We start from the raw sequence: 25,074 nt of genomic DNA, 5'->3' as shown, positions 1-25,074 counted from the left end.
GTGGCAAAGGCACGGTTGAGGCTTTGAGCAGCAGATGGGCTAAGGTAGAGGTGAGGTGGACGCTGTTGCGGAGGTGGAAGTAGGCGGCCTTTGTGATGGAGTGGATATGGGATTAGAAGCTCAGCTTGGGGTTGAATAGGCTGGCAGGTTTCGAACATTCTGGCTCAGCCTAAGACGTTGGCTAGGGATGGAGTCGGTGGCGAAGTTATGGAGTTTGTCGTGGAGGCTGAAGGTGAGAATTTTGATCTTTCCATTGTTTAGCTGGAAGATGTTACAACTTATCCAAGATGGGATTTCAGACAAGCAGTTTGACAGTGCAGAGGCAGTGGGGGTGTTGAGAGAGGTGGAGATGCAGAGCTGGGTGTCATCAGCGCACATGTGGAACCAACCCCTTGTCTGTGTTGATGTGACAAAGGGCACAGATGAAGATGAGAGGGCTAACGATAGATCCTTGGGGGGTCTCCGAAGGTGCATGGGTGTGAAGAGGAACCATTCTTGGAGATGCACTGGCTACTATTGGATATAACGTGTGGAACTAAGCGAAGACAAGTCCTACTGTGCTGGACAGTGGAAGATGATCATGTAATGAGATGAGGAGAAACTTCTTCACTCAGAGGGTAGTAGGTCTGTGGAATTTGCTGCCCCAGGAAGCTGTGGAAGCTACATCATTAAATAAATTTAAAACCGAAATAGACAGTTTCCTAGAAGTAAAGGGAATTAGGGGTTACGGGGAGCGGGCAGGAAATTGGACATGAATTTAGATTTGAGGTTAGGATCAGATCAGCCATGATCTTATTGAATGGCGGAGCAGGCTCGAGGGGCCGATTGGCCTACTCCTGCTCCTATTTCTTATGTTCTTATGTAATTGATTGTATTGTAAGCTGCAGAGAGGACAAGCCAGGGTAATACACCATGGTCACTGAGTGTTGTTCGTGAATTTGATTAGGGCAGTTTTGTTACAGGAAGGGCAGATACCTGTTCTGAGGGATTCATACACTGAGTTACAGGAGAGGTGGGCATGGATCCGGGAGGTAACACCATATTCAAGGACTTTGGAGAGGAGGGAAGATTGGAGATGGGACAATACTCAGAGAAGTTGAGGATGGGATTACTGAGGGGGACGGTCATGGACGTTTTGAAAAGTATGGGGAGATTGCTTAAAGGAAGAGAACCATTTACAATATCAAGTCAGCATGGGAGCCAGGAAAGGAAGTTTGGTGGGAATGGGGTTTTGTGTGCAGGAGATAGATCTTATGGATGAGATGAACTTGGAGAAGGCAAGTGGAAAATTGGGGGAGAAACTGAAGAGAATGAAGGTTCAGGACTTGTGTGGAGATTGGGGAGGACACAAGGGTTCAAGGTTATGGTGGGGATTGCCACTTGGGATGTTTGGCACAGTTGGGAAGGGGAAACTAGCAGAGGCAGCTGAACAAATGGTCTCTTAACTTGGAGACAAAGAAATCCATGAATTCTTCACACTTGTTGATAGAGCTGAGGCGGTGATTGGTAGTAGAGAAAAGGAGCATGGCGTTATCTTTGCACTCCATGATGATCCTAGAATAGTGGGCGGTTTGGCAGAGGAGTGAGAGACCTGGTAAAACTTGTAATTAACCCAGATCTGATAACTGATCGCTAAGCTAGTTGTGCATCAGGTACACTCAAGTTCGCGCCTCTTGGACTTAAGATTGTTGTAAGTACTGTACATGATACCTATTCATGGGGTCACAGTGAAGTTTTAGCATGTTAAATGGAGAGAGAAAACCAATTTTTTTGAAAAAAACAAAAGAAATGTCCAAGAGAAAGATTAGTTAACTATTTTTGGTGAAATTATGATTGAGTTTTCTTTTAAAGTTGATTTGCAGTGAATGCTGTTGAAAATAATGGAGGGAAATGGATTGGCAGAGTGGGCCATAGACACTGGTCTTCCACCTCTGGGACCTAAGTTTAATCTAGCCCAAGCTATTGGGTTGAAAGCTTCCTTTGACTGCTGACTATTGGGTCCTATATGACATTAGTTATGACAGTCTTAATCCAGCTGTGTAGGTGTGGGCCTACAGCACAAAACTATCCCCAATTAAGCATTAATTGGTATTGCAGGATGGTTGGTGTGGGAATTGGAAAAAATATCATACAAGTGTAGAAGGGGGGCTGTTTTGAGGTAGGAGCAGAGTAGAGAGAGCGTTACTTTGCATCTGTCGGTGCATTACCTGACCTGGAAGCACTTGATGACTGGGTGCCTGAAATGGGCCATGTTCCATTCCTCAGCATTAATGTCCCTCAATTTGAGCACAAAAAAAATTAAGGGAAAAAAGTTTGATTTAACAAGCCAGTAATCTATTTTTGATGAATTCTGGCCCAAGTGCACACAACACAGGCTCTATAAACAGATCAAACTTGGCAAAGAACAGCATATAGACCAATCACAGGAGTTTTGCAAATAAGGGATACATTTATTCAGGGAATGTCTGTAGCTTAAGGAACTATGTTTTGGGATACCAGAAAAAATTGTACCTAAAGACATTATGCAATTCTTACTCTGAAATTTGAATTACCATCCAGTATTAGTATTTTTACAGGAGGTGGCAGTTTACACTGCAATTTATTTACCTTTTTTTTATATATAGGTGGAAAATATGCAACAGGAAAATACCAGCCTTAAGAAACAGACCCAGAAACTGAAAGAACAGCTTGTTCAACAGAAGGTAAATGTTCCTGAGATTTGTAGCATGCAGTCCAGTCACTTGAAAGTGCTGTCTGGTTTACAATGTGTACATGGTTGCATAGATTGAGCTAATGATGGTAATCAGTGGATTGACATTAGTCGGGGTAGAGAATTGATCTTACCCAAGTTGATTGCGCTGTTAATGGCACCTTCCTTCAGGTGATGGTGGAGGCATATCGACGTGATGCAAATTCAAAGGATCAACTAATAAGTGAGTTAAAATCAACAAAGAAAAAGCTGGAATCGGTGGTGAAAGAGTTGAAGCAGGAAGTGGTCATGTTGCAGACTGACACAAAATCCGCACAGATCGAGCATGTGCGGTTACAGAGAGAGCTTTCTCGAGTTCACCAACAAATGACTGACCTGGAAACCCAACTTCAGGTGGCACTGGAAGAACGTGATGAATTAGACACAGAGCTTCAGGTACAGAAACGCATGGTCAATCTCACAGCCCTTTAACACGAGCAACTAATGGTATCAGTGAGTTGACATTGTTTAATTTCATAGCTCTTATCAACAGGCCATTAAACCTGTCATTATGATTTCTGGTAGTCTGTGCAAGAATTGCTCAGGGTGACTGTCCCTTCTGTTTTGTGGGGAACCACTGTTCTCTGCTTTATGCTTCCCTACAGCAGCACACCCAACGTCAGTACCATAGCTGGACTCTGATCGTGCAGACATAAGTCTGCATCCTGGAGGCCCGGTACTTTATATACTACCATGTTGTCCAAGATTGATTGGGCGTTCTCCCCGGTGTCCTGACTAATATTTATCCCTCAACCAACATCACTGAAAAAACAGATTATCTGGTCACTTAATCTCATTGCTGTTTGTGGGACCTTGCTTTGTGCAAATTGGCTGCCGCTACCGCATTACATTACAACCGTGACTACGCCTGTAAAGCGCTTTGGGACGTCCTGAGGTCGTGAAGTGTGCTTCATGAATGCAGGTTCGTTCCTTTTCTGGAATAGAACTCAACAACTGCCCAAATAGAAGATTGTCTTCAGAACACCTATTTGTTTTGCTGTAACTAATAATGAAAATGCTAAACCTATTTTCAGAATTACCTGATAGACTCGGGGGATGAGAGGTTTAATTATATTTTTTTGAAATTGTGAAGATCTTAAGTTTACTAGTTAGTTTGGTGGGAGACCTGCCCTTGGGCCTCTGCTGCTTTGTATTAAGTTATGAAGAATCTGGAGTAACCCCTACCTTTAATTTAAAAAAATATATATTAATCGCTCCCTCCATGCAGTGGGTGTGAAGAAAACTCATATTGTTTATTAATAATTAGCTGCCTGTCCCACTGGATAGTGTTAACCACTTGGAATGTAAATGTTAGTCAATATTGATAGTATTACTGCAGATGTAAAAAGGTGAATATTTCATTGAGTTGACATTGTTGATAAGAGCAATGAAATTAAACAGACCATTAAACCTGTCGTATTATGCTTTCTAATAGTCGGTGCAGTTTGACAAAAGCCAGCTAGTGTCGCTCTCTCAGGATAATGAAGAACTAAAGAAGCAAGTGGAGCAGATGCAAGAAGAAGCTAAAAAGTGAGGAAAACTTTTGTTTGAACTCGATCGGTTCTTTTCCTGGTAATTAAGGAATGTGCTTTATAACACAGAAATTTCCAAATTAATGTTTATGCAGAAGTGACCAAGTATGAACGATTAACACTTGCTACTTTTGGAATTCCTAATAACTCTTCCACATGGCCACTGAGACTTGTCTCATTTGCAATTTTGTTTTACACAAACCAACAGGAAAATTAAGTGAGTCTTTTGTTAGAGGTTTTACAGTAATAGTCATGGCTTCAAAAATACTAAGGCTTCATAAAAGCTTATCAAATAACAGTTAGGTGAGAATATGGACTGTTCAAAGGAGGAATTTTCATTATATAACAGGATATCACTCTAACTCATAAGAAAACATTATTATCCACCCAGCATTTTAACTGTTGGCTTACAATTGTAGAAAGTGTAATTACATGGACCTGCCTGTGAAGTTGCATAAAATATATAACCTCACAGAACATATTTGACTTCAGTGAAGTACTGATGTTTAAAAGACTTGTTGATAACTACCTCTTCACCCATTCCTTGTCCTCATTCTTAGGAAACGTGAGTGTATGACAGATGTCAGGTTGATAATACAAGTGAGAACCAGGCTGAATATAGAAAGTACAAAGGCGAAGTGAAAAAGGAAATAAGAGGGGCAAAGAGAGAGTATGAGAATAGACTGGCAGCTAACACAATAGGGAATCCAGAAGTCTTCTATAGGCATATAAACAGTAAATGGTAGTAAGAGGAGGGGTGGGGCCAATTAGGGACCAAAAAGGAGATCTACTCATGGAGGCAGAAGGCATGGCTGAGGTATTAAATGAGTACTTTGCATCTTTACCAAAGAAGATGATGCTGCCAAAGTCACAGTGAAAGAGGCGATAGTTGAGATACTAGATGGGCTAAAAATTAATAAATGTAAGGAATCTTACAACACCAGGTTATAGTCCAACAAATTTATTTTAAAATCACAAGCTTTCGGAGATTATCTCCTTCGTCAGATGATTGAATGAAAAGGTTCTCAAATCGCATATCTTATACGATGTTGGGACAGCATCACACCAATCAAAAGGTGTCGTTGTTATTCAAACAGGCCAGTCACGGAGAACAGCACGTCCCAGTACACTCGATATACATTGTGTCTTTTACACAGGCAGGCAGAAAGAAACTTAAAATGGCAGAGAGAGAGAGAGAGAGAATTTTAAAAAACATATAAATTTTTTCCCCCTTTTTGCTGGTGGGGTTACGTGTAGCGTGACATGAACCCAAGATCCCGGTTGAGGCCGTCCTCATGGGTGCGGAACTTGGCTATCAACTTCTGCTCGACGATTTTGCGTTGTCGTGTGTCTCGAAGGCCGCCTTGGAGAACGCTTACCCGAAGATCGGTGGCTGAATGTCCTTGACTGCTAAAGTGTTCCCTGACTGGGAGGGAACCCTCCTGTTTGGCGATTGTTGCGCGGTGTCCGTTCATCCGTTGTCGCAGCGTCTGCATGGTCTCGCCAATGTACCATGCTCCGGGGCATCCTTTCCTGCAACGTATGAGGTAAACAACGTTGGCCGAGTCACAGGAGTATGAACCATGTACCTGGTGGGTGGTGTCCTCTCGTGTGATGGTGGTATCCGTGTCGATGATCTGGCATGTCTTGCAGAGGTTGCCGTGGCAGGGTTGTGTGGTGTCGTGGACGCTGTTCTCATGAAAACTGGGTAACTTGCTGCGAACGATGGTCTGTTTGAGGTTGGGTGGCTGTTTAAAGGCGAGCAGTGGAGGCGTGGGGATGGCCTTAGCGAGGTGTTCGTCGTCATCGATGACATGTTGAAGGCTGCGGAGAACATGGTGTAGTTTCTCCGCTCCAGGGAAGTACTGGACGACGAAGGGTACTCTGTTGGTTGCGTCCCGTGTTTGTCTTCTGAGGAGGTCTATGCGATTCTTCGCTGTGGCCCGTCGGAACTGTCGATCGACAAGTCGAGCGTCATATCCCGTTCTTACGAGGGCGTCTTTCAGCGTCTGTAGGTGTCCATCGCGTTCCTCCTCGTCTGAGCAGATCCTGTGTATTCGTAGGGCCTGTCCATAGGGGATGGCCTCTTTGACGTGGTTGGGGTGGAAGCTGGAAAAGTGGAGCATCGTGAGGTTGTCCGTGGGCTTGCGGTAGAGTGAGGTGCTGAGGTGCCCGTCTTTGATGGAGATTTGTGTGTCCAAGAAAGAAACCGATTCTGAGGAGTAGTCCATGGTGAGTTTGATGGTGGGATGAAACTTGTTGATGTTATCGTGTAGTCTCTTCAGTGATTCTTCGCCGTGGGTCCATAGGAAGAAAATGTCGTCGATGTATCTGGTGTATAGTGTTGGTTGGAGGTCCTGTGCAGTGAAGAAGTCGTGCTCGAACTTGTGCATGAAAATGTTGGCGTATTGGGGTGCGAATTTGGTCCCCATGGCTGTTCCGTGTGTTTGGGTAAAGAACTGGTTATTGAAGGTGAAGACATTGTGATCCAGGATGAAGCGGATGAGTTGTAGGATGGCGTCTGGAGATTGGCTGTTGTTGGTGTTGAGTACTGAGGCTGTTGCAGCGATGCCGTCATCGTGGGGGATACTGGTGTATAGTGCCGAGACGTCCATCGTGGTGAGAAGTGTTCCTGGTTCAACTGGTCCGTGGGTGCTGAGTTTTTGTAGGAAGTCTGTAGTGTCGCGACAGAAGCTGGGGGTTCCCTGTACAATGGGTTTCAGGATGCCCTCGACGTATCCAGAGAGGTTCTCACACAGGGTTCCATTGCCTGATACGACAGGACGTCCTGGAGCGGAGAAACTACACCATGTTCTCCGCAGCCTTCAACATGTCATCGATGACGACGAACACCTCGCTAAGGCCATCCCCACGCCTCCACTGCTCGCCTTTAAACAGCCACCCAACCTCAAACAGACCATCGTTCGCAGCAAGTTACCCAGTTTTCATGAGAACAGCGTCCACGACACCACACAACCCTGCCACGGCAACCTCTGCAAGACATGCCAGATCATCGACACGGATACCACCATCACACGAGAGGACACCACCCACCAGGTACATGGTTCATACTCCTGTGACTCGGCCAACGTTGTTTACCTCATACGTTGCAGGAAAGGATGCCCCGGAGCATGGTACATTGGCGAGACCATGCAGACGCTGCGACAACGGATGAACGGACACCGCGCAACAATCGCCAAACAGGAGGGTTCCCTCCCAGTCAGGGAACACTTTAGCAGTCAAGGACATTCAGCCACCGATCTTCGGGTAAGCGTTCTCCAAGGCGGCCTTCGAGACACACGACAACGCAAAATCGTCGAGCAGAAGTTGATAGCCAAGTTCCGCACCCATGAGGACGGCCTCAACCGGGATCTTGGGTTCATGTCACGCTACACGTAACCCCACCAGCAAAAAGGGGGAAAAAATTTATATGTTTTTTAAAATTCTCTCTCTCTCTCTCTCTCTCTGCCATTTTAAGTTTCTTTCTGCCTGCCTGTGTAAAAGACACAATGTATATCGAGTGTACTGGGACGTGCTGTTCTCCGTGACTGGCCTGTTTGAATAACAACGACACCTTTTGATTGGTGTGATGCTGTCCCAACATCGTATAAGATATGCGATTTGAGAACCTTTTCATTCAATCATCTGACGAAGGAGATAATCTCCGAAAGCTTGTGATTTTAAAATAAATTTGTTGGACTATAACCTGGTGTTGTAAGATTCCTTACATTTGTCCACCCCAGTCCATCACCGGCATCTCCACATCATGGCTAAAAATTAATAGAGGAGGCACTAGAAAGACTGGCTGTACTTAAAGTAGATATGTCACCCAGTCCAGATGGAATGCATCCTAGGTTGCTGAGGGAAGTAAGGGTGGAAATTGCAGAGGTGCTGGCCTCTGAATCTTCCAACCCTCCTTAGATTTGGGGGTGGTGCCAGAGGACTGGAGAATTGCAAATGTTACCCCCTTGTTCAAAAAAGGGTGTAAGGATAAACCAGCAACTACAGGCCAGTCAGATTAAACTCAGTCAGTGGTGGGGAAGTTTTTAGAAATGATAATCCAGGACAAAATTAATAGTCACTTGGACAAGTGTGTGATTAATAAAGGAAAGTCAGCATGGATTTGTTAAAGGCAAATCACAATTAACTAACTTGATTGAGTTTTTTGATGAGGTAGCAGAGAGGGTTGATGTTGTGTATGTGAACTTTCAAAAGGCGTTTGATAAGGTGCCACATAATAGGCTTGTCAGCAAAATTGAACCCCATGGAATAAAAGGGGCAGTGGCAGCATCGATACGAAATTGGCTAAGTGACTTGAAATAGAACAGTTGTTTCTCGGATTGGAGGAAAGTATACAGTGGTGTTCCCCAGGGGTTGGTACTAGGACCGCTGCTTTTTTTGATTATATATATTAATTACTTGGATTTGGGTGTACAGGGCACAATTTCACAGTTTGCAGATGACGCAAAACTTGGAAGTGTAGTAAACAGTGAGGAGGATAGTAATAGACTTCAAGAAGGCATAGACAGGCTGGTGGAATGGGCGGACACATGGCAAATGAAATTTAACGCAGAGAAGTGCGAAGTGATACATTTTGGCAGGAAGCACGAGGAGAAGCAATATAAACTAAATGGTATAATTCTAAAGGTGGTGCAGGAACAGAGAGACCTTGGGGGTTCGAGTACAAAAGCAAGGAAGTTATGTTGAACCTTTATAAAACACTGGTTCAGCCACAACTGCAGTATTGTGTCCAATTCCAGGCACCGCACTTAGGAAGGATGTGAAGGCCTTAGAGAGGGTGCAGAAAAGATTTACTAGAATGGTTCCAGGGATGAGGGACTTCAGATATGTGAATAGACTGGAGAAGCTGGGTTTGTTCTCCTTAGAGCAGAGAAGATTGAGTGGAGATTTGATAGAAGTGTTCAAAATCATGACTGGTTTAGATGAAGTAAATAAAGAGAAACTGTTCCCATTGGCGGATAGGTTGGGAACCAGAGGACACAGATTTAAGAAGATTGGCAAAAGAACGAAAGGCAACATGAGGAAAAAATTTTTTACCCAGTGAGTAGTTACGATCTGGAATGCGCTGCCTGAAAGGGTAGTGGAAGCAGATTTAATCGTGGCTTTCAAAAAGGAATTGGATAAATACATGGGGAAAATTTGCAGGGCTACGGGGAAAGAGCAGGGGTATGGGACTAACTGGATTGCTCTTACAAAGAGCCGGCACGGGCTCAGTGGGTCAAATGACCTCCTTCTGTGCTGTAACCATTCTGTGATTCTATGGTGCTACATATACAGAATTATTGTGTTCTAAATGAACTTCATTTTCCTGTTATATTTAACCTGCATCGCCTTGACATTTCAGAGGTATCTCCGAACAGAAGACCCGAATGAAGAAACTTGGCACAGATCTCACCAGTGCGCAGAAAGAAATGAAAGCCAAACACAAAGCTTATGAAAATGCTGTTGGCATTCTGAGCCGTCGACTGCAGGAGGCCCTTGGAGCGAAGGAGTCTGCTGAGGCAGAGCTCAGCAAGCTGAAAGATCAGGTCACAGAGGGCGGAAGCGATAAGGTTCTGCAAGTACGTTACCCTTTCCAAACTCTAATTGGAGTTTGCAAATGTTTTTGTAGCCTACAATTTGCAGATCACTTTCTGAGGCAAAGTAAAATTAGGGGGAAAAATGTTAAATGGAAAAAATAGTTTCATAGAATCTTACAGTGCAAAAGGAGGCCATTCGGCCCATTGTGCCTGTGCCATTGAGCTGTCCAGTTAGTCTCACTCCCCCACTCTTTCTCCATAGCCCTGCAATTTTCTCCTGTTGGCATCCTGAGCTGTCGACTGCAGGAGTTTAATGAGAAGAAGTAGTAAAGCTAACTTAAAAAGGTTGCAAGGATTCCAAAGTTGAATGTCATTTGATGAGAAAATGATCTGGGTCGAGTGGTTAAGTGGTTGTGGTACTGGATTAACAAGCCCGAGGTCATGAGTCGAATCCCATCATAGCATGGTAATTTGTGACCATGAAAGCTGTCATATTGTCATTAAAAACCCATCTGGTTCGATAATGTCCTTCAGGGAAGACAACTTGCCACTCCTACCCGGTCTGGCATACGCATGACTCTAGCCACACTGTGGTTGACTTTTAATTGCCTTCTGAAGTGATCTAGCAAACCACTCAGTTATAAAAACAATCACTACAACGGTCCACCACCATTTTCTCAGGACGACTAAGGATGGGCAATAAATGCACCCTTGCAGGTGTGACTCACATCCTGAGAACAAACTGTAACAAGATAAACTGAGAAATGGGATTCCAATGGTGGTTTTATTTTTTTTCACTACTGTCTATTGCTATTTAAGGAAGTTCATTTTGTCACTGAAAAATCTTTTATTTGAAAATTGATCAAGAACAGAATTAGATGTTTTTAAGTGATGAAATTAATGAGAAACAATACTTTTTCTCAAGCTGAGACAGCTATCTCATTTTGATGTTTCCTTCCTTGCTTCTTGTGTGTAAAACTTGCCTGGAGCTTAGCTGGTTGAAGTGAATATTGAAGGATGGTACAGCACATTGGAGCCACAGACTGGTAGGCAGCAGGTTTCCATCCATAGTTCCCCATATGCTAAGCATATGATCTCAGTTGAGCCCTAGAGTTAAGGCACAAACATGGAGCCTGGTGCTTCCCATGAAGGGAGGTAGAAATTGAAGGACAGATCAGTCTGGACCTCTGGCAGAGTGGCCCTTCTCATGTCGAGCTCTTGAATAGTATATACAAAGGCTGTCCGTCTTCTCAGCTAGGTGATAGTGTGTAATGCAACAACAACAACTTGCATTTATATAGCGCCTTTAACATAATAAAACGTCCCAAGGCACTTCACAGGAGCGATTATCAAACAAAATTTGACACCGGGCCTCATAAGGAAATATTAGGACAGCTGACCCAAAACTTAAGGGAGCGCCTTAAAGGTCGAGAGCGAGGCAGAGAGGTTTACGGAGGGATTTCCAGAGCTTAGGGAGACCTTTAAAGGATGGACTACCTTTTCAAGCATTTTTCCTGTTCAAAAAAAGTGCTATTTGTTCTATGATACATCTCTTGAGTAAACCTCATGTTGGATTTTACTTGGAGTGAGAAGTGTCGTGCCAATACGCTATGTTTGCCAAGTTCGCTCTTGTTAATGGGTTGCTGCAGTTGGGTTACTTTTTGACAGAAATATGGAAGGGTAATGTGGCTTTTGGCATTACTGGATATGTTGACCGTATTACTTGGAGCTGTGCTGGCAAATGATCTCACACTATCCTTTTAAATGTTAATAGGAACGGATTCAGGCTTTGCAACTGGAGCTGCAGGCGGTGAACCACAGCAAAACCATGCTTGAAAAGGAGTTGCAGGAAGTCATATCACTTACCAGCCAGGAGCTGGAGGATTACCGAGAGAAGGTTTTGGAGCTAGAGGACGAGGTAAAAACTAAACTAAACCAAACCAAACCAAACTGTGCGCATGGGCACTAATATTGGTCAAACCCACCATGATTTCATTGTTACTGTTTATACAGTCAGGGTTGCTCCATAGTGAATCAACTTGCCTTTATTTTAGTTTACAACAGCACGACTGAGCACGGAGTATTACGGAAATTAATGGAATTATCCTGGGATTCTCCTCCACCCCCCTGCAAAAAAAAACAATTAGACCCATAGTAGTGGATCGTCATGGTTGCAAAATGCACTATTGGTTTCTAAACTACTTTTAGCCTTTCCTCTTGCTCCTATGGTATAATGAGTATTGAGTTCTGGGAGAGGTTCTAGAATAATGTATAGAAATCATTTTAAAAGATAAAAAGCCTTGCATTTATACAGCGCTTTGCACAACCTCAGGATGTCCCAAAGCGCTTTACAGCCATTGAAGTACTTTTGAAGTGTAGTCACTCTTTTTTAATGTAGAAAAATAGGTTTTAAGGTGTATTATATGTGGAGTTGTCATTAATTTAAAAGTCTTCAAGATATTCCTGCATAGTGAAAATACATTTGAAATTGTCCCACACAGTCCCAAATACAATATTTTTCAAGTTACACAACCATTTGTTGAGATGTTGTTCAGCTGTAGGGTCTACTGAATAATTAGTGGATCACTTGGAATATTTTGAACTTTCTGGGCTCAGTTTCAAAGTGCAGTAAATCGGTCCTTTCTTCTTTAGCTTCATTTCCTCTACAAACAGCTGGTATGACTGAGAAATAACTGGCCATTTCTGACGCTATCTTTCTGTTTGAGAGTGCAATCTAAGTATAGTACACTCCAGAAGAATGTTGTGGTTGCTGTGTGTGGATTCCATTCAACTAAATAAACATGTTAGCTTTCTTTTACAAAATAAACAGCAATAAAACAGATAAATTTTAACAAAAACCTATTAAGACCGTTTAAAGTTATGCATTTGGGAACGTGTAAAATTCTAGTACTCCAGCCTTAGATATGTGGTCAAATACTTATGTATTCAAAATTCTAATGGGAATACAGTGACGTACAGAAGTTCTAGCATCCTGAGCCTTATAAGTCAGGAAGGTCCCAGTTTACATCCCTTACCTTTGAGCTGGATCTCAGTGGTATAGCAGCCAACCCATTGCAATTGGTCTCAGTGCTTCCAGGCTCATGAAGGCAAAAGTCAGCCACTATTCAGTGACCCTGCTGGAATGTGTGCGTATGTTTTGTCCCTGTCAGACAGTCTGTCTGTCAGTCAGACAGACTGGGTCGTCCTTGGCTGTGGTGAACAGTGGTGCTTGGATTTGGATTCACGGATCAAAAATGGTTTCTTGGATGATGTGCCGCCTGCTTGCACCCATGAAACTACTGCAGCACACATCCGACATTCTCAGGAGAGGGAAAACCAAAGTTCAAGTTCAGGGTGAAGCCAAAACTGCTGTTCCTCTACAACTGTAAATTTCAAATGAGATGCTGCTTATTGCATTCCTCTAAATGCCTTCATTCATTTCCATTGCTTCTCTTTCGCTCCTATTCTCCCTGTCCTTCCCCTGCAATTTCTCTAATTTCGAAGGGCTGCCCTTGATCATAGAATCATAGGCCATTCGGCTCATCGAGTCTGTGCCAGCTCTATGCAAGAGCAATCCAGCTAGTCCCTTTCCCCGTAGCCCTGCAATCTTTTTCCTTTCAAGTACTTATCCAGTTCCGTTTTGAAGGCCATGATTGAATCTGCCTCCAAAACCCCCTTGGGCAGTGCATTCCAGATCATAACCACTCGCTGTGTTTTTAAAAAAGAGTTTTTCCTCATGTCACCTTTTGGTTCTTTTGCCAATCACCTTTAATCTATGTCCCCTGGTCCTTGACCCTTCCACCATTGAGAACAGTTTCTCTCTATGTACTCTGTCTAGACCCTTCATTATTTTTACTACCTCTATCAAATCTTCTTGCAACCGTCTCTGTTCCAAGGAGAACAACCACAGCTTCTCCAGTCTATCCGCTTAACTAAAGTCCCTCATCCCTGGAATCGTCTTCTGCACCCTCTCTAAGGCCTTCACATCTTTCCTGAAGTGCGGTGCCCAGAACTGATCTCGGTACTCCAATTGTGGCCGAACCAGTGTTTTATAAAGGTTCTTCATGACTTCCATACTTTTGTACTCTATGCCTCTATTTATAAAGCCCAGGATCCCGTATGCTTTTTTTAACCACTTTCTCAACCTGCCCTGCCACCTTCAATGATTTGTGGACATTTACCCCCAGATCTCTCTGTTCCTGTACCCCTTTTAGAGTTGTGCCCTCTAGTTTATATTGCCTCCCCTCGTTCTTCCTACCGAAATGTATCACTTCGCATTTCTCTGCGTTAAATTTCATCTGCCATATGTCCACCCATGCCACCAGCCTGTCTATATCGTCTTGAAGTCTGTCACTATCCTCCTCACTGGTTACTACCTTTCCAACTTTTGTGTCATCTGCAAATTTTGAAATTGTGCCCTGTACACCCAAGTCCAAGTCATTAATATAGATCAAGAAAAGCAGTGGTCCCAGCACTGACCCTTGGGGAAGAGCACTGTACATCTCCCTCCGGTCCAAAAAAAACCGTTCACCACTACTCTATTTCCTGTCCCTTAGTCAATTCTGTATCCATGTTGCTATTGCCCCCTTTATTCCATGGGCCGCAATCTTGATGATGAGCCTACCATACGGCACTTTATCAAACGCCTTTTGAAAGTCCATATACACCACATCAACTGCATTGCCCTCATCTACCCTCTCTGTTACCTCATCATAAAACTCTTATAAGGTTAGTTAAACATGATTTGCCTTTAACAAATCCGTGCTGGCTTTCCCTAATCAATCCACCCTCGTCCAAGTGACTGTTAATTCTGTCCCGGATTATCGTTTCTAAAAGTTTCCCCACCACTGAGGTTAAACTGACTGGCCTATAGTTGCTGGGTTTATCCTTACACCCTTGTTCAAAAAAGGGTGTAAACATTTGTAATTCTCCAGTCCTCTGGCACCACCCCTTTTGATGATTGTTTTTCGAGACTGTGAAGTTATCTGTTATCAGTCCTTTTTATGAGAATTATTCTGTCCATTCGCTCCTCAAAATCTAATTCAAGTGTTTGTTTTTCTCTGTAACTGCTGTTTTTTTTCACGTAAAATTTAAGTGTGTGTTCTGTTCCTAAGGACTGTTGGAAGGTGTAGTTCTGATTGAAGATGTAGACTGCTCCTCATAAAGGTGTTTATGAAATGGCCTGGATTAGAAGAACTACAGCTAAAACTATTTTCTAGACATGAATAGTGTATTGGAAATTGAAAAAGTACAGTCGAAGCTATAATACATTCACATTTTATCCCTTTGTGTACTGAGCTCACGTTTTATTTGTGTCCTTCCATAGCTCTTGTAGGGTTAATTACAATGTGTATGAAGGTATATTTTATTTTGTGGAAATTCTCTGTTCACTGATGGCTTCAGTTTTCTCCCTCCCACATAGCTTCAAGAGTCGAGAGGTTTTCGGAAAAAGATAAGGCGCTTGGAAGAAATCAATAAAAAGCTGACTCTAGAGTTGGAACACGAACGAGGGAAACTTGTTGGCCTGAGTCAGTCCCATGCTGCACTGAAAGAGCACACCAGCATCTTGGAGACTGCCCTATCCAAGAGAGAAGCAGATCTGGTACAACTGAACCTTCAGGTATGAACTCAACAGAAAGATTTTGTTTTATGAAGGAATGATTTATGCTGCTTAATCCTGAGAATGTTGCAGGTTAAAGGAATTCCAGATACTGTTTGTTAGCCATTTAAAAAAAAAAAATTACACCTGCACTTTGACACTGAGTAATGCAACAATTGAAATGTTGCGAGTAGCTTTATTTTTCTAATATTAACTCTGGAACAAAAATAAATGTAATTTTGTTTTTACCACTTCTGCTTGCTAATCTTCCCCATTCTCTCTTTTCCACCTTTTTTTTTATTAATTCCACTTTCTAACTAGTTATTGCTAACTGATGGGCCCTATAACCTGTTTTCCTCTGTCTACCATCCATTTTGGAGCTGGAGCCCACACTGTAAAATTGGCCTCTGTCTGACAGAAAAGCAATTCCAAAGGCTGGATTTTCAGCCACCCGTGCAATTTAGAAATGAGAAGACCCAGATGGTCGCATAACCTGGTCAATTTTTGTTCATCAAATGTCAAACCAAGAATCCCAACTGCTCAGTGGCCCCAGTGGTTTGTCTGTGCCACATTGAGAGTTTGGTGCTGCTCCAAGAGCTAAATACACCCGACAGCCAACTGTACTGTGGTCTGCCAATGCAGCCAGCCCAAAATCTGTCTTATAGAAAATTAATGATTATCTTGCCAGACCCATTCTGATGATATGAAAAAATACTCTGTCATCCTCACCCATTCCCCTTCCCCAAACTTTGTGATTAACACTGCATTTTCATTGATATCTATGTTCTACTTCAAAATGAAAGGAAGAACAATAAGATGACAGAAAGGAATACAGTCTCTTTCAGTAACACCTGTTTGAAACCAGATTTTATGGAGTGACACTTTTTTGGACAGGTACAAGCAGTCCTAAAACGAAAGGAAGAGGAGGACCAGCAGATGAAACAGTTAGTACAAGCCTTGCAGATTGCACTGGAAAAGGAGAAAGGAAATGTTAATGAACTAAAACAGCAGGTAAGTAGTGGCTTCAAGGCTTCATTTCAAGGAACTTTAAACATTTAATGAGGGCAGTCGAAAACCAATGGATCAATTTATCTCGTTAATGTTTTAATACATTTTCTTAAAGTGGGGGCATGTGGGTGAAGTCTAATTCTCTGTGTTTCCAGATTGCACCTGAAAGATGATGATAAAATGCAAATGGTTAGAAAATACAGTCTCTGAATTCTAATACTTCCATTAAATTTCAATTCTGATCAATGAATGAATGAATGCAGTACACTGCATAAAGTTGCCCGCCTTGTTTCGTACGCTTGACATCTACAGTCTGTAAATAAAGACAAAGTGAGGAAAATTGTATTGAAAACTATCACAAAATATAACAAAGTAGTTGTTTTAATCTACAGCTCCTCTGTACCAAAGAATGGATAAGGCACAGCTCAGTGTGGTATTGAATCATACAGACTAGAATTGAATCCCCATTCTGTGCTGAGTAAGTGGATCTCAGTCTGGTTGGCACTTGAAATGCTAGTTGCCCTCAGTATCTTTGAGCTAGGGTTGGGAACTCAGCTAGGGTTCCTGTTCCTACTGCTGTCTAGTAACCTCTGTTGGAAAGTGCATGTTGTGGACCTTGGATGAGGACAGCATAGTGCTTTGCTATGTTGCCCTTTATAGTTCAATGGCTGTTGACACTCAGAATAGTTACATGGATGGGGTACTGAAGGGCTGCCAGTACTTGTGGAACTATACAAGCAAGAGACATCAACCTCAAGATAAGAGGGAAGGGGGAGAAATGGAAATCTCCAGAGAAAATACAATACTTTCCACCTCAAAGGAACTGAAAATAAAGTACTTTATTGCATTTTTTTTAATATATCTAATTTTTTTGTCTTTGTTTAAATAACTTATAGGTTTCAGCAAACAAGGCTGAGGCTGGACATAATCGTCGTCACTACAGAGCAGCTGCCCTTGAACTCTGCGAGGTGAAGAAAGAGCTGCAGGCCAAAGAACAGCTTGTGGAAGCTCTGCAGGCAGAAGCTGATAAACTCCAGTAAGACAACTATGTGGCAGTAACTGTTCTTATGCACATCTGACATCTAATGGTTGACCTAAACAATGAGACTGTGTGGTAGGAATGTTGAAACTCTGAGGGTTAAAACCCCAGCTTGCCTGCTTTTGTCAGTGGAGTTTCCCCACAGCACAACCCCATCAGCACCATGTCCTCTTGTTGTGAATCCTTCCTACACAATACTTAGCCTGTTTGGGGAGGAGGGGGTCAGAAATGCCCAGCTTTGCCAGATTGGCTTAATTTCTCAAGTTTGGGAAATCTCAGCCCCTACCCCTATGCAACTTTCTACCTGGAGTCTGTGGCTGGAGTGAAGTCAAGTGGGCTTTTCCTATTACTGTTTAGGGACTGGATTCAATGCATGTTATAGAATCATAGAAATTCAAATACAGGTGATGACCATTTGGCCCCCGCCTTTGTCACTGCTAGCTCTCTACTATAGGTAAAGGGATGAAGAGGTACGGGAACAAGGTGGGTAAAGTATTTGGGACTGTTTGCTTGCGTGGAAGGCCGGACCAAATGGCTTGTTTCCATGGAATCAGTCCTGGGATCTTCTGACTGATATGGTTCAGCTATACATTGCTTTTCCCATCAAGATAAAAAGTACAGTTAGAAAAACTTCATGTAAAAAAATTTCTAAAATTATCGTGCATCCTGAATTTTCAAATAGTTTGCTGCCTTCTACAGTCAATTTTTAAAAACAAATATTTGCTATGGGATGTGAACGTACCCAGTTGAAGGATTAGAAATGGCCTAACACACAATGGTTAAAGATTCTACAGCAGTTTTACTTGTACGGTTGCTCAGTGTCCAAAACATAATGCTATTTCTTTTGAGACCCCAACTCGTAGCTCAAATTGCACCAAGTCTACAGTTCCATCAGATGCCTTCAGTTAGTTAAAAGTTGTATCCCTGAAACAATTTGATTTCTTAATGCTCCCTAGAGTCCCTGCTATGATATGATTGGGTTAATCTAACCTTGCTCCCATTGTGTTCTGTTGCAGAGCCCAGGATAAGAAACACTCTCAGGAAGTAGCACAGTTCCAGGAGGAATTAGCTGCAGCTCACTCTCAGCTTAAGCTACTGCAGAAACAGCTGGATGAGCAGCTTAACAAACCAGCTACTGTAAACCAGGAGGTACAACTTGTCTTGCAGCTAAATATATATTATAAATGGTGGGGTCTTAACATCTCGCACAACTTGATAAACAGGTTTTGACACCGGCCTCTATCGTAATTGTAATGAATTTGAAACCTCGATGTATGAGAATTTTATGGCTCCACTGGCCTGTATTTGCCTTCTCCTGACTCAGTTCCACCTTACTCAACTCTCCAGCCAGTCTCCTGAGTAATTGTGGTTGTAGGTTCAAGCCACACACCAGCAAATAATCTAGAATGGCTACAGCACAGAAGGAGGCCATTCAGCCCGTCGAGCCCATGCCAGCTCTTTGTAAAAGCAATCCAGTTAGTCCCTTTTCCCCCACTCTTTCCCCGTAGCCCTGCAAATTTTTTCCCTTCATGTATTTATCCAATTCCTTTTTGAAAGCCACGATTGAAACTGCTTCCTCCACCCTTTCAGGCAGCGCATTCCAGATCATAACTATTCGCTGAGTAGTTATGATCTGGAATACTCCTCATGTTGCCTTTGGTTCTTCTGCCAATCATCTTAAATCCATGTCCTCTGGTTCTCGACCCTTCCGCCAATGGGAACAGTTTCTCTTTATTTACTTCATCTAAACCCTTCATGATTTTGAACACTTCTATCAAATTTCCTTTCAACCTTCTCTGCTCTAAGGAGAACAACCCCAACTTCTCCTGTCTAGCCACGTAACTGAAGTCCTTCATCCCTGGAACTAATTCTAGTACATTTATTCTGCACCCTCTCTAAGGCCTTCACGTCCTTCCTAAAGTGCAGTGCCCAGAATTTTTTTTTATATATTCGTTCATGGGATGTGGGGGTCGCTGGCGAGGCCGGCATTTATTGCCCATCCCTAATTGCCCTTGAGAAGGTGGTGATGAGCCACCTTCTTGAACCGCTGCAGTCCGTGTGGTGACGGTTCTCCCACTGTGCTGTTAGGAAGGGAGTTCCAGGATTTTGCCCCAGCGACTGAAGGAACGGCGATATATTTCCAAGTCAGGACGGTGTGTGACTTGGAGGGGAATGTGCAGGTGGTGTTTTTCCCATGTGCCTGCTGCTCTTGTCCTTCTAGGTGGTCGAGGTCGTGGGTTTGGGGAGGTGCTGTCGAAGAAGCCTTGGCGAGTTGCTGCAGTGCATCCTGTGGATGGTACACACTGCAGCCACGGTGCGCCGGTGGTGAAGGGAGTGAATGTTTAGGATGGTGGATGGGGTGCCAATCAAGCAGGCTGCTTTATCTTGGATGGTGTCGAGCTTCTTGAGTGTTGTTGGAGCTGCACTCATCCAAGCAAGTGGAGAGTATTCCATCACACTCCTGACTTGTGCCTTGTAGATGGTGGAAAGGCTTTGGGGAGTCAGGAGGTGAGTCACTCGCCGCAGACTACCCAGCCTCTGACCTGCTCTTGTAGCCACAGTATTTATATGGCTGGTCCAGTTAAGTTTCTGGTCAATGGTGACGCCCAGGATGTTGATGGTGGGGGATTCGGCGATGGTAATGCCGTTGAATGTCAAGGGGAGGTGGTTAGACTCTTGTTGGAGATGGTCATTGCCTGGCACTTATCTGGCGCGAATGTTACTTGCCACTTATGAGCCCAAGCCTGGATGTTGTCCAGGTCTTGCTGCATGCGGGCTCGGACTGCTTCATTATTTGAGGGGTTGCGAATGGAACTGAACATTGTGCAATCATCAGCGAACATCCCCATTTCTGACCTTATGATGGAGGGAAGGTCATTGATGAAGCAGCTGAAGATGGTTGGGCCTAGGACACTGCCCTGATGAACTCCTGCAGCAATGCCCTGGGACTGAGATGATTAGCCTCCAACAACCACTACCATCTTCCTTTGTGCTAGGTATGACTCCAGCCATTGGAGAGTTTTCCCCCTGACTCCCATTGACTTCAATTTTACTAGGGCTCCTTGAAGTCAAGGGCAGTCACTCTCACCTCACCTCTGGAATTCAGCTCTTTTGTCCATGTTTGGACCAAGGTTATAATGAGGTCTGGAGCTGAGTGGTCCTGGCGGAACCCAAACTGAGCACTGGTGAGCAGGTTATTGGTGAGTAAGTGCCGCTTGATAGCACTGTCGACGACATCTTCCATCACTTTGCTGATGATTGAGAGTAGACTGATGGACACAATACTCCAGTTGTGGCCGAACCAGTGTTTTTAAAAGATTTAACATAACTTCCTTGCTTTTGTACTCTATGCCTCTATGTATAAAGCTCAGAATCCCATATGCTTTTTATCCGCTTTCTCAACCTGTCCTGCCACCTTCAACGATTTGTGCACATATACCCCCAGGTGTCTCTGTTCCTGCACCCCCTTTAGAATTGTACCATTTAGTTTATTTTGCTTCTTCTCGTTCTTCCTGCCAAAATGTATCACTTCGCACTTCTTGGTGTTAAATTTCATCTGCCATGTGTCCGCCCATTCCACCAGCCTGTCTTATGTCTCCTTGAAGTCTATTACTCCTCCTTACTGTTTACTACACTTCCAAAGTTTTGTGTCACCTGCAGATTTTGAAATTGTGCCCTGTACATCCAAGTCATTAATATATATATATTTTTAAAAGGCAGTGGTCCTTGTACCGACCCCTGGGGGGCACCACTATATACCTTCCTCCAGTCTGAAAAACATCCGTTCACCACTACTGTCTGTTTCTTGTCACTTAGCCAATTTTGTCTCCATGCTGCACTGCCCCTTTTATTCCATGGGCTTCAATTTTGCTGACAAGCCTATTACTCTTACAAGCCTATTATCTAGATGGCATTTCACCACAATACTGAGGGAATGCTGCATTGTTGGAAGTGCAGGTTTTTTTTGCACAAGAAGTTATAGCAAAACCCTGTCTCATCAGTTCAAATGGATGTAAAAGACCCCCTATGGTACTTGGTAAAATCCTCATCTGTGCCTTTCATCACCTTCAGACTCTACTTTCCGCTGCCCTTCCGCATTGCACATGACACAAACTCTAGCTCATTCAGAAATCCGTCATCAGCATCCTGTCCAGTACTGAGTTCCACTCACCCCTGTCCTTGCTGCCCTCCATTGATTTCCCCATCCCCCAATGCATTGACTTCTAATTCTGAACTTTTGTACACTCTATTTGTTCAGGATTTTCTTTTTTTAATTCCACAAGTTGACTTACAAAATCTTCGGTCTGTTGAGTGTTGCTTACTCCTGTGTTGTCCTTGGAAGGACATTTTAACACAATTTGTTCTTGGCAGTGCTGCTGTAAAAGACTAAAGGTCGTACTACAGAATCTTGGACCGTGGTAGAAATTTCTGTTTTGTTTAAGCTATCTTTATTTCTTCAGGAACATTTTTGGAAATAGAACACCAGCTGATTTCCGTGCTGCCTGTCTCCCTTAAACTCCAACATTTGGCATCACCTTGTGGTGGAAATGTGTATTGTTACAGGCTAGGTTTCTTCACAAGATTACCAATAGGTATAAATGAGGAAGGTAATTAAGCTCATCCATTCAGAAAGTTCCTAGAAGAAATAATTGCGTTTATTTAGCACCTTTCATGACCTCAGGACATCCTAACGTACAGCCAGTCACTGTCGTAATGCAGTTTTGCTCATTACAACGTCCAACACAGTTTTTGTCTGCACTACCTACCCAGAAGTCCATTCCATATGTTGATCACTTCATAACATCAGTCCTAACTTTGCCTTTTATTAATTTCTGCCCCATTATACCATTGTGGTTAAGTTTTAAAGTATTTTTCCAGATTTGCCCCTTTCTGTATCGCCTACCATTTAATGTACCTCTTAAGTTTGCAGTTCAATTCCTTTCTTTCAATGCTGAAAAGCCCAGGTTTCTGAGTCTTTTATTAATCTTTTGACCCTGGGGATTAGTCTGGTGGCTGTTGTCTGCACTGCTTCCAGGGCTTAATGGCTCCTTTTTGTGTCTGACCAGAACTGGACACCGTACTTAAGGTGTGGAAGGTGTGGTGTGACCCAAACACTATACGATTTGAGCACAACTTTTTTTGATTTGTTCTTTATTGGCCCTATAGTTCAGTATTCTGTTTACTGTGTTGATTGCTGCTCCATTTGACTGGACATGTTGAATCTACGAACTGCCTAGACCTCTCTCCTTACTATTTTGACACTGTTACCCATTTTTCTTGCTGTATGTAGTATTTACAGTTGTCCCTATTAAATTTCATCTCCATTATTCCACCCACTTACATACTTTATCTAACTTATTTTGTTCCTGGCTCTCTTCCAGGATTCAGCTGCCCTTCCTAGTTTGGTTTTGTCCGTCAATTTGTCCAGTTTGCTCTGAACTTCTAAATTCCGGTAGTTAATGTAAGTTATAAGCAAGATGGATCCCAATGCTGATCCCTGAGGCACATCATTCAGCATTCCCTCCCCCCACATCACACCTGATAACTGCAAGCTACTTCCTGCCCAACAGCCAGTTTCTTATCCATTTTCAGGTTTTATTTTGAATCCCCAACACATTAAGCTTCAATAGAAGCCTTTTGTGCAGAACTTTTATCAAACGCTTTTTAGAAGTCAGAACACGTGGGGTTTTCCAGTCCACTGGAGAGTTACTCAAAGTCAAGAAGGTTGGTCAGGCAGGATTTTCCCCTTCTGAAGCTGTGGCTGTTGTTTACTAGATTATTATCATAAGTTTACTCCTGATTCCATTATTTTACCTAGTATCGATTTAAGATTAAAGGGTTTGTACTTGCCTGAGTCTGGTTTGTCACCCTTTTTGAAATTGGGCACCACATTAGCCTACTTCCAACCTACTAAGACCACCTCAGCGTTTGACCCCCTCAAAATCACTGGCAGTACCTTAAGAATCTTATCCATTGTCTCTTAGTACTTGGCAATAAATACCATCTGTCTTTAGGATTTATTTGTTTGGAGCCCTTGAGCTTGTCTAGGACATCTATCTCATTTATGTCACTATCTCATTTATGTCAAAGCTGTTAATTCTATTTACATTATCACCATTTATGGAAAGCACTTTGCTCATAACTTCTCTAGTGAATACCTCATAAGAAATTGTCATTTTTAGCATATTAACTATCTTGTGTTCGTGTTCAGTTTCAGGCCTTATTGTTCTCGGGTCTTCTGGGCACTGAAAAAAAATTCTTCTTATGTTTTGCATCTGCAGCTTGGCTGTTTTCAAGGTTCCTCTTACCAGACCTTTAACAGGCTCCTGTATTCATCCCAGTGAAACCCCTTATCTTTCTCTTTGCAGGATTTGTAGAGATGATTTTTGCTTCTGTTTAACTAGTTTGTTTATTCTACTTGTGTAACATGCATGCTCATCGGTCTGCCTGTATGTCCTCTATTGAAGTGTTCTTAAACACTCACAGAATCAATTCACTAATTTCCTTCAATTTAACTTTTTCTTTAAAATTTTATACCAGGCTGCTGGTCCTTAATATTTCAGAATCCCAGATTATGTCGAGTGTAATCACTCTGTGACCATTACAATATTGACTACAGGTCAAAAGTACTTAATTGATTGTAAAGCGCTTTGGGACGCCCTGAGATCGTGAAAGGAGTTATATAAATACAAGTTCTTTATTCTTTTCACTATCTTCCCTACTGCGGAGGTGCCCTGGCTTCAATTTTCTTTTCTGGGTCACTTATTACCGAGTGAAGACATTGGGTGACTTTCTTGATATTCTGGGTCATGAAGTGAGCATTATGTTCACTCACTTGGACACCAAATCACTTGGATCCCCCTTCCTGCTTCTGAACTGGTGATCTGTAGCATACCCATAGAGATAATTTCACATTAAAGATGTTCAGCCAGAGTAGCTGACTGTGTAGTTTTTCACCCCCTGCAGGATCAACCTCAACCTCCCAAAAAGGGTCACGCCACCTCTTCCCCTCAACCTCTGTTTCTCCTGAGCGCACTATACCACTGCACATTATGTTCATTTTCATTTCCTAGGGACAGCTGTGTTTTTCATTTCTACAAAGCAGTTGGCAGAGTAAACAAAACTAATCAGAGACAACTAATCATTTAAAAAGGGCCGTGTCCCTCTCCCCCAGAATGTGAATTAATTTACTGAAGGTGTGTAGTAGATTTAGAGCACTGAAGCTTCATTGTGAGATGAATGTTATCATTGTCAGCTGATAGGTATTGCTATTGCATTTTTATGAATGACCATGTCCCTTGCATTCTCACTAAACACTTTATGAATCTAAAGAATATCCGAATGGGTAATACCAAGAAATACAGCATATTTATGTCAGGGAGGAGTTGTGCATGCTTCATCTAATATTGACTATCCCAAGACTAAATTGCAACTCTGCTGTAGCAGAAATTGGCCAATCTGCATTTTACTATGGAAATGCTTGAACTGAGTTAGGCACTCAATACTTGAGTCAATACTCCCAAGGTAAAGAATTGGTGTCTCCATCAAAAGTGTCACAACACCAGACAGTGGTGCTTTCACGGAGCGCACAGATAACCTAGTAATCC

At 42.9% G+C, this 25,074-nt stretch overlaps 1 protein-coding gene across 3 annotated transcripts in view; it reads left to right on the top strand.

Moving 5' to 3' along the window:
• The window catches only part of golga3 (golgin A3), a 71,786-nt gene that overhangs the window by 38,626 nt on the left and 8,086 nt on the right, over nucleotides 1-25,074 (top strand). For all 3 annotated transcript variants that reach the window (XM_068006139.1, XM_068006138.1, XM_068006137.1), the window contains 9 exons: nucleotides 2,625-2,702; nucleotides 2,882-3,145; nucleotides 4,185-4,279; nucleotides 9,647-9,863; nucleotides 11,596-11,739; nucleotides 15,244-15,441; nucleotides 16,315-16,431; nucleotides 17,325-17,464; nucleotides 18,484-18,616. In XM_068006139.1, coding sequence (XP_067862240.1) covers nucleotides 2,625-2,702; nucleotides 2,882-3,145; nucleotides 4,185-4,279; nucleotides 9,647-9,863; nucleotides 11,596-11,739; nucleotides 15,244-15,441; nucleotides 16,315-16,431; nucleotides 17,325-17,464; nucleotides 18,484-18,616 — 1,386 coding nt within the window. The remainder of the gene's footprint in view (nucleotides 1-2,624; nucleotides 2,703-2,881; nucleotides 3,146-4,184; nucleotides 4,280-9,646; nucleotides 9,864-11,595; nucleotides 11,740-15,243; nucleotides 15,442-16,314; nucleotides 16,432-17,324; nucleotides 17,465-18,483; nucleotides 18,617-25,074) is intronic.

This window comes from Heptranchias perlo, chromosome 25 (genome assembly GCF_035084215.1).
Source record: "Heptranchias perlo isolate sHepPer1 chromosome 25, sHepPer1.hap1, whole genome shotgun sequence".
In the NCBI taxonomy this organism is placed as follows: Eukaryota; Metazoa; Chordata; class Chondrichthyes; order Hexanchiformes; family Hexanchidae; genus Heptranchias; species Heptranchias perlo.
The sequence above is the reverse complement of the archived record's forward strand: the minus strand, read 5'-3'. Positions and strand labels throughout refer to the sequence as shown.